At 40.5% G+C, this 10,551-nt stretch overlaps 1 protein-coding gene across 2 annotated transcripts in view; it reads left to right on the forward strand.

Annotated features, from left to right (window-relative positions):
* The window catches only part of LOC115434131 (activin receptor type-2A), an 89,727-nt gene extending 81,606 nt beyond the window's left edge, over positions 1-8,121 (forward strand). For both annotated transcript variants that reach the window (XM_030155875.1, XM_030155883.1), the window contains 3 exons: positions 331-469; positions 555-685; positions 1,365-8,121. In XM_030155875.1, the coding sequence (XP_030011735.1) occupies positions 331-469; positions 555-685; positions 1,365-1,559 (465 nt within the window). In that variant the 3' untranslated portion in view covers positions 1,560-8,121. The remainder of the gene's footprint in view (positions 1-330; positions 470-554; positions 686-1,364) is intronic.
* The last annotated feature ends 2,430 nt before the right edge of the window (positions 8,122-10,551 follow it).

Here is a 10,551-nt window from a genome sequence, read left to right on the forward strand (position 1 = left end):
TAAAAATCGACCTGAAATCCAACCATTCATCCTCTGTAGGATCTGAAAACTTCCTTCAGCTGTAAAGTTGAGGGACTGAAGCACAACTTGGCGTTTCTTTGAATATTTAATGGTTAAACATGCTGAGCTCACGTCATTTGAACCGATTCACTGTTTTTGGTTTGATCGGGGCTGATCTGCTGACGAAGCAACACCAGTCGATGACGAGCATCACTTTACGCTATTTCAGCCCGTCTGCGAGCTGCGTCATGCTTCCCTACTTCCTCTACTGTTAGTCAAACTTCTCTTCGTGCTTTTTCGTGGTTTGCTGACCTCTGACCTCACCTGCAGGTGGGGACGCGGCGCTACATGGCTCCCGAAGTCCTCGAGGGCGCCATCAACTTCCAGCGAGACTCCTTCCTGCGTATAGACATGTACGCCTTCGGTCTGGTCCTGTGGGAGCTGGCGTCGCGCTGCACGGCCGCAGACGGTGAGACTCTGACGGATCGCCGCATTATCCAGTCACGTAATAGTGGGTTAACGGAACGGCTCACGGTGCGTTTGTGTGTCGTCAGGTCCCGTAGATGAATACATGCTCCCGTTCGAGGAGGAGGTGGGTCAGCATCCGTCTCTGGAGGACATGCAGGAGGTCGTCGTCCACAAGAAGCTGCGGCCCTGCCTGAGAGACTGTTGGCAGAAACACATGGTAAGACCAGAACAGAGTAGAATACAATACAATACAATATAAGAAAATAGAGTTGAATACAATACAGTGGAATAGAATGCAATACAATACAATAAAATAGAATAGAATGCAATACAATATAATGGAATAAAATAAAATGGAATAGAATAGAATAGAATACAATAAAATGGAATAAAATAGAATAGAATGCAATACAATATAATGGAATAAAATAAAATGGAATAGAATAGAATAGAATACAATACAATACAATAAAATGGAATAAAATAGAATGCAATACAATACAATAAAATTTAATAGAATACAATACAATGCAATGGTACAATACAATACAATGGAATGCAATAGAAGAGAATACAGTGCGGTACATTACAATTCAATAGAATGGAATACAATATAATATATTGGAATAGAATGCGATAGAATAGAATAGAATGCAACACAATTTAATACAATAGCCTTTGTTTTCATTATGTGTGCCATGAAATTAATAGTGCTACTCCAGTCAGTGCAACATTATGAATAAAAAAAAAAAACAACAATACGTCATAAAATACAAATAGAGTGAATATAACTATAATGGCAACTGGGCTTAAGAGACTGTGTATTATCTGTAAAATAGGGTAGAACCTCGTATGTAGCTGTTAGTTGACCATAGGTTTGTGCTGTTGTCCGTCAGGGTCTGGCCATGCTCTGCGAAACCATCGAGGACTGCTGGGACCACGAGGCCGAGGCGCGCCTGTCCGCTGGCTGCGTCGAGGAACGCATCGGCCAGATGCAACGCCAGGCCCCCATCATCGGCCCCGAGGAGATCGTCACCGTCGTCACCATGGTGACCAATGTGGACCTCCCACCCAAGGAGTCCAGCTTATGATCGGCCAACGGAGCGACACCGGATGGGCTCACGGAACCACATTGGATCAACACGAGGGGATGAACAGCCGACCCTGGTTGGTTGGCTCGGAGTATTTTCTTTCTTTGTTCATGTTTTTTCCGTTTTTGTCTTTTTTTCTTTTTTTTTGGTTTTTGTTCCTTTTAAGTGCGGGCCGCTACTCGCGTTCAGGAAACACCCTGCGCCCACCTCACCACATCAGTTGATATCCACCTCATTTTGATATGTGTGCCTGAGGATTTTAACATTTTAACGGTCAAAACTCTCTCATCCCGAGGCGATTCAGGATTCTTACGATTACAAACGACGAGTGACAGTGCTCACATGCTGGGACGACGACCCTCAACGGACACTTTTATCATGTATTGCTTTTATATACATACAAACACACACACACGGGAGGGCGACATGTTCTGCTCGGTTTTCTACAGAGAGAGGAGATCTTGCAGAGAAAATTCACAGGACTCTCAATGCATTTTAGTGTAAAAAAACAAACAAACAAAAAAAAGACGAGCACCCGGCTCTTGAAACATTTGCTGTTTTCTTGTGTGCGTTTTTTTGAAGACTATCGTTCTGCCAATAAGCAACGGCTTCTGAATGTTTATAGTGTAATGCTGCTGTACATAGTGTATTATGGACCCAGACAACTTGGTAATCAAGCTTATTTTAAAGGGGTGAGGGGGAAGGGGGGAGGGGGGTCCATTTTCAAGCATTACGACGATAAAAACCATAAACCTCCTTCAACCAGGTATACCTCAGTTCAGATGGACACAGTCTAAATTAGTCCCTCTCCCTGTTCAACAGTCATAGTTAACACTTCTCCCCAACCTTGGCTCCTCATTACATCCAATCTGCTGTCAGCCATGACACATGGGTAATGTAGTCAGCAACGCCTCGATACAAACATGGCCATACACACAGTAAACACAAGTGTTTCTCTCTGTTCCCTCCCCTTCTTGATCTGTGTTTAGTTTTTTGTGACGATTGAAAAATCACTTTTTATTCATTTTGTTTCGACTTATTTGTTCTTTGTTTTGATAATGGGAAAAAAAAAGTATAGCCCCATGAAGATGAAGTTATGTAAGTGATTTCCTGTTTTTGGTTTGCTGTGTCGACTGTCGGCAGAGTACTAATATCTTTTGCCGACAACCCTTTTGTTGGCCATGAGATGGGGATATACATCTATGTATTTATGTCTCTAGATTAGTGCTGGGTACCAACTAATCTTTAATATTTGGTGTCCGTACAGATGCTTTAAGACGGTCAAATTCTTGGAGCCTTGGGATTGTTTTCGGTTTAATCCTTTCTTTGAGGTAAAATTCTATTTAGAGACACAAATTAACTCTTGTTTTTTTAGATGAGGAAGGGGTTTTCCAGGGGTACCCAGCCCTACTTTAGAATCATACCTGTGTTTAGCTGAGCCAGCTTGCTTTTTGATTTGATTGCACACATCTTTTTGTTTTTTCTTACCGTCAAGAGTTTCTGCTCTCTTTTGATACGCCTCAGGAATCTTTGCTATACTCACCACCACCCACCTTCTCACATCTTCCTCCCCCCTACTCCTTCTCCTCCTCTTCATCCTGACCTGCCTCAGACTCAAGTACCTCCTCTATCTTTCTCTTGCTAATTCTGAAGCTTCCTCCCTACCTCTGTCTGGCCTCGTCTCTACTTGTGTTTTAGTCTTGCTGTCATGATCACAATCAGTGTCTCTCCTTTAACCTCTTAACATCCACCCTTTCCCTTAGGGTTAGGGTGAGGCTTGTAACAGAACAGGTACAAGGCCAAAATGCTTGTATCAGACTTGATTCAAAAGACAGCATTTGGCTAAAACAGCCAAAACCACTTGGCTCAAATGTAACCCTAACCCTAAAACAGGTCATTGGCAATTGGGTGGATGTTATGTTGGAGATGATTGCAAAATAATCAGTCTTGTCTCTATCACTGGCCATTAAGGTCATCTGTCCTGTCTCTAGATCCTGGCCTGTACCGGTGTTTAGTTTCAGCTCTGCATGCTTCTTGCAGAACATGCCACAAGCTCAGCATGTGTCTTGATCTTCAAGTCTCTATGGTCTGCAGGTATGTTAGCGACTTTTAGACAATTGGCTTGTCAATGTGTGGTACTCAACCCTATGTTACTTCCTGTCAACCATCCTGGACGCCACTACACTACCAAATGGCAAAGTCCTTTATGACATGAGTGGGCTTCCAGACTTCTATGGAAAGCATCTTGGAAGCCACAGGATTTTTTTTTGTTTCAGGCTAAATCTATCAGTGTGCAGTCTGGTCATTGAGTACACGAGTTGGCCTCGGTGTCCACCTTGGTTGGAGTCACATCAAACATACTCCCACACGGCTAGAGCTTGGCACAAGCCAGGTCAAATCAAGACATGTTGTGATTCTAGTGAAGTACTTGCCCAATCTGCTCTTTTCCTGAGTTAACCTGAATATCGGCATCTGGTAATGTATATCAACTACTCTAAAACCTGCCTTTAATGTCCGATTGGCTCACTGATGCTCATTGATATGTGGTACCCAACCCTACATCACTTCCTGTTTGATTGCTGCTACTCAATCCATCAATCAATCAAATTTTATTTATATAGTGCCACATCAAAACAAAAGTTATCTCATGATCTTTTACATTTCGAGCTGGTCTAAACCAGACTCTGGAAGATGGGACGAAATCTAGATGTACAGCGGCAGCTAGTGCTGAACGACTTTGTCAAAGGTTCAACAGTGCAAGGTCAAACGCAACTGTCTGTCATGACATGGAAGGTATTTTGAAACCCTACCAGCTTCTTGTCTAGTTCTTGATTCAACCAATTAGCCTCTTTGTCCACCTTGGTTGGAATTATGTCAGACGTTGTCCCACACTACAACACTTTGTCCAAGAAAGATCACATCAACTCAAATTATGGTTCTCGTCGAGTACCTGCCCAGTCCCCTTGACTGAACCTCGGCACCTGGTACTTCAGCTAGGCTTAAATGTACCCAACAGGAACACAAGTCTGATGTTTGTAAATTGTTAGTGGCATCTGATGAGACCTATTCTAACCTCCTGGACAGTTGAAGCTCAAATGCTTTCACTAGATAATGAGGCGATAAAGAACGAGATACATAGAGCAACCTCCCTTTAGGTGAAGTTCTATAAAACCACAGGGCTGAAATGACTTGTACTGACACTAACCAAACCATCGCACAGCTAACCACGATTAGACGAGTGGAGACGAGGACTCTCTCTTTTCTCTCTTTCATCCTGGTGCCATTTCTACGTCTCCATGATAGTTACTCTTGTAGATGTCAGGCAAAACGGATGTATCTTGTCGTCGCTGTGAAAGCGGCGGCGACATTTTTAGTCTTTATTTCCTCTGAGGGACATTGAACACTGGTGCCGGCAGACCTGCAGTCTCTCCTCAAGCTCTGGGACGGTTTCACAGGATGCAGTTTAAAATCAGGTGCTTTTAAAGATGAACGTTTAGGTTTGTTTCTTTTTTTTTTTTTTTTTTTAACATGTTGAGAAACTTTTCTACTAAATCATTTCACCTTCAGGAAAATAAGCTTACTTTATATCAAATACACTGTAAGCAAAAATCATATTGTAAGTAAAGGAAAATGAGAGGCAGTCATTTACACTAATCTGGCTATCCATGCTGCACAGAAGACATCATCTCTATGATTGAGCTATTTGTTCCAAGCACTGTAGCCTCGCACGGAGATGTCCACTTTATGGAATTCTCCCCAACTACTTTGCATCACATGCTGCTATTTTGACTTTTCAGGATTTTCCATCCTGTTCTCCTTCAACAAGTCCAAGGAATCCAAGAATCCACAAACTGCAGACATCGTTGAGCTGCACTTGTAAAATCTTAAAGATAGATGTAGTAAGGAGGAATTAAGGAGGCAAGTTTGAGACATTTCCAGCATTGCGACAACACAGCAAACTTGAAGGAAGTTGAAGCCATCATCCTGTCATGTACTTAATGTAGCATGCGTTCGATATTTGCATCAATATCACTTCCTTTCACTGCTGCTGTTTTTCAGTTACCTGGTATTAGCTCTGCATTAGATCTTTGTGCAGCTGGAACAGTCAGGGACGATATGTACTGCAAACACTAGCAAACCCTTCAAGTACTACCTCATTCGCAGGGATTTTTGGGGGGTAGAACGTATGGCAAATAAACCAAAACATAACCAGGTTCTTCTCGTAGAAGTTCATCAATAGCATACTGAATCGTGAGGAAAGGTTGAGAGATAAATTTGGTGAAAAATGCCTTAACATCTCACCATTTCATGAAATTAATGAAAAATAACCCAAGCAAAAGTATATGGAACTCAGACTTAGGCTTACAACAGAAGAAGTGCAAGGCCAAAATGCAAGTATTAGACTTACTTTGAAAGGGAACATCGCTTAGTTTCCATGCTCATGAGATGTCAAACATGGCTCAAACTTAACCCTAGACCATGTTTAGGTTTAAGTACTTGCTTCCACTGACTTTGAGGAGAGTAATTTTGCAAAATAAGGCAAAAAATAACTCCTTTTCTGCCATACAAAGCTACAGAAGTCCTCTCATGAAAACTTCTCAACATCAGCTGACTGTTGGCTAAGGTGAAAAGGATCAACACCAGTATTACCTTCTTCTTGTCCCAAAGTTTGTGCACTAATACATGAAAAAAAAAACACCATTCAAGTATTGACTTAGCCAGGGTTTCTTCAAACCAGCCTCCAAGTGTTAGTTGATTACCTGCCAAAGTGGTTGGTAGGGTTGACAAACCAATCAGCCACAGCTACAGAAAAACTAAGGTGCCAGCGATTGATTGGTGGTCGCTTCCCCACCGGTGGAACATGTTCAGTGTTTGACCTCTTGAGTTTAAACTGCATCCAAGTAACCGACCCAAGCAGACAAATACCATTCAGGGATTCAGTACTATGCTTTTCTAAGTTCTAGCGAGTTATATGCAACCAGTGCCGCAAACTACCCTACACTTCTGTAGGATCAGCTGCAGGAGTGACTTTCAATATACACACACAAATAACTTGTAGCATTTTTTTTTTTAATCCTTGACCTTGCATATTGATATGTTGTATTTATTTTTTAATTTACAGGCCTGAGGTTTTGGGGTTTAGAGCTCAGGTGCAACTCAGAATAAAGTTGTAAAGAGTTGGCTTCATTTTACGGTTGTTATTAGGGGTTGGGGGTGGGTGTTAAGTTGTAATTCAGGAAATACTTTCATTAATTCAAAAAAGAAAAAGATATAAACTGTACCGTGCTTCTTTCTATTCAGTCTATATGGACAAAATGACCGAGAATGAATGTTTCTTCAGACTCCTGGATTCCAGTATTGTGTGTACTCTGATGGATTGAGCCCGGCCCTGTGTACCTTTTAGAGGGCTTTGAGTTCGGCTGGTTTCGTGTGATTGTGCCCCTTGTCGATGTAGAAAGTAGTAAAACCGGCACTCTCGGAGCTCCATTCATACACCTTGGGTTGTATCAACGTCTGCCGGACTGTTATTGGTCCAGATGTGTTTAGGCCAGTTTACCGGCAGGCTGATTACTGATAAACATTTATCTAGAATCAAAAAGCCCAAGATGAACGTACCAAAGCGCTTTTGTACCAAATAGGTACCAGTATGTGCTTTTGGACATCTCAACAGCCCCCTCCCCAGAGTCATAGATGTCAGTACCCTTTTTATGCTTTAAGAAGCACTTGGAATGTTTTTGCCAGTCAAGCTCCATCTGGTTCCCTCAGGTCTTTGTGTTCGCATCCCTATGATCTGAATATCTACAGGTGTATGAATGGGGCTTCTTTGCGTGCAGACTTTACCCCTTTCTAACCAACTTCCTCCAGCCCAGCACCTCACATTGCTGTGCATATAAACTACCAGTGAAACATTTGTGTCTTGTTGCCCCCCCTCCCACTATTTTAAGCAGTCTATGATCTGTACAGACATGAGAACTTAAGTACCTGTATCAACTATATACTCTGAGCTGAATCTTTATAAGTGCGTGTTGAACTTCAGTGTTTCCTCTACATTCATTGATACTTTGTCTTTGGTTTTAAGTTTTGGCAGCGGGACCTGGCTCGGCTGCGTGAAAAGAAAACCTTGTCCTCCTTCACATTGTGGAAAATAAGTCGAGCTTTGTGTAAGCTAAAAGCTAGAGGCTCATTGGAGTACTTTGTAAGGCATCCAAGCAAGAAAGCACTTGGGGTTCCTCTTCACAAGAAAAAAAAAAAAAAAATTAAAAAGCTTGGAATGACAAGCCCCATTATCTTGGTGTTCCTCAAGGAACCTACCTTGGACCCCTGACAGTTGCATGTTTAAGACCCCCTGAAGCTCTTTGAGAGCAACTGCAATACTGCATACGTGATACTACAATCATCCTCTATGAGTATTTCATTCCGGCATCTCAACCTCCTGCTTTTTGACACTGTTGTAAGAATTTTAGAGGAAACATTGAACTCCAATGACCTCGCTGCCAGGACTGTCTTGGCAGCAAGATAGTCTGGTTGCCAGGCATAAAGTTTCTTAAAAAAAAAAAAGAAAGAAAAAAAAAACCAAAACACTACAAGCATTTTTGATCCCACATTTCTCGAGGTTCTTCAAGTTGCAGCGCTGATCCAGGATCTGCCAACGCGGCTTCTGATGGTGGTAACGGTCTCAGGGTTTCTGTTTTATAATGCTGGGAAAAAACATGGACGAAAACTCTTGAAGCTTGACTGGGTTCTGTCAGAAAATAGTCTCTAATGATGAAAATGTCTTGTTTCTTTCCTCCTGGCACATGTGACTGTATTTTTATGTTACTGGCAAAAAAAAAAAAAAATGTGAAAATAGGACGAGGAACCAAGGTCTGGAATTTTCAAACTGGAAAACATGTAGGAAAGACTGTAAAAGCATCTCACCGGGTGTTCTTGAGCAAGACTTCTATTCTTTTTAACCAGCTCTGAGGTCCTTTTGACCTTTGACCTTCCAATGAAGGGACGTGGGGAGAGACTGGAGAAATAGCGAGTCCTATCAACAAGTATTCAAGCAGAAAAGGCATCAGAAACCCTGCATGGCTGATCCCAGATGAGACTACACTGGTCCTGGATGAGCGCCGTGACTCGGCTAAAAGTAGCTGGCCATGGTTTTTATCAGCTGAAGTGATCCACGTGATGTAAATAAATGTGTTTTTAGATTGTGAAGGTTTGTACTGTTTTTTTTTTCCTTCATTCATGAATTCATTCCTTGCTAGACAGGATGTTGTCTGTAGACTTTCCTCAGAATTAGATCTAACTACACCATCTTTTTTCAGGAAACTTTTGATCCCAGGATGCAAACTAGACAAAGATGGGAATATATGGAACCTGGAAATGAATGTCACGTATCGTTCCAGGCTTGAAATCGGTAACCAATACACTTATTTACAATTAAGTCTGTTTTTTCCTGAAATAATTGTTTTTAAGTTAGTGTCCAGGCTTTAGTGTAACCTCCACCTGTCTTAAACTCTTTTGTGCAGCAAATGTTAGATTTACTGCAGTTTTATGGCAGGTTTCATTTGCAAAATGAGGTCAGAGGTCACACTGAAGACTGACATTTGGCTGTAGACGCCTGATAGTTTTTTCATATTTCCTTTATTTAATAGAGATATAAATAAGTTTGACCATTGAATACTTTTTAATTTGATGATAATTGGGGTATTCTGCTCACGCTAAACGAATATCCCAGTGACGACAGAAACATCAGTATTTTTTAATTGTATTATTTCATATCATAGATCAGTGTATTATTTCATAAGTGTAAAGGAATTATCTACATTTTTACACTGAAGAACGGCGGTAAAGTGGTTAGCATTGTTACCTCAAACCAAGAAAGTTGATAGTGGTATTTGCTTCTCAAGGACTCAGAAATTTAATGTTTTTCTTCATAGACTGAAATGTGAAGCGAGTTCATCCTTAGTCTTAAATGTAAGATTTAAAATGTGGATTTTAACATGAAAATATGGTAAAAACATACTTATTTACATAGTTTGAATCCCATGCATTTTAAATGAATGACGTCTCAATTTCACAAAAATATTTGTGACATTCATTGTATTAAATTTCACACAGTGGTGTTGAGTTGCCGATATCATGATCCTCATTTCACAACAGGATGCAAATGATAAAGACTAATGCATATAAATAAATAATAAAATAGTTTTCCATTAAATGACAAAAAAAGTATCAAGTTCTGTATTAAATATTTACTGTATTCTACACTATATATTGTATCTTGTATTGCAAAAAATTTTTTATTTAGACTATATTTAACTAAATACTTTTCTATAGTCAGTCTAAAACCAAACAAAACTGTACTTAATGAACTTTGGTGTTGGGGAACACTTCCTTATCTGTGTTAATTAGATGTCCTCAAGTCAGAAATCAATAAAATACTTTCCCAAAATAACAACAGAGGTTTGGAATCTAATGTCCTTAGAAAGTATTGATTAATGCATCATCCCGTCAGGATTGATGGTAAACAAACCACCCGTAAAACTGCTGTCTGTTATAAATAGACCTGTTAACTGCAGATATGTACAGTATGTGCACTGGAGTTGTATTTTAAAACACTGCTCCGGTCACGTTTTGAGGAATCGTTTATCGAAAGATAGTCAAACGTCATGGATTAGGAACAGATTTTCAGAATGAAGTGGAACCGGCCTGTTGAACTTAAGTGTCCTGTTCTGTACCTTCTGTCCAGGGTAATGCAGGTGCAAAAGCCCACCACTAGATGTCAGCATTGAGCAGCTGAAATGAAAAGCAGCCAGTTGTAGGAGGTCAGGAGCGATTTCACAATATATTCTCTATGTACTTCTGCTGTGAAGTCCTGTGGTAAGTAAAAGGATGTAGATTTGAAACTAAATTAAAAAAAAAACGATTAAAAGAATATATACAAACTCTTTATTTCCACTTTACTAGTCATATTTAGATACAAAATACATCAACATAAGTCCAA

Source organism: Sphaeramia orbicularis, chromosome 2 (assembly GCF_902148855.1).
Source record: "Sphaeramia orbicularis chromosome 2, fSphaOr1.1, whole genome shotgun sequence".
In the NCBI taxonomy this organism is placed as follows: domain Eukaryota; kingdom Metazoa; phylum Chordata; class Actinopteri; order Kurtiformes; family Apogonidae; genus Sphaeramia; species Sphaeramia orbicularis.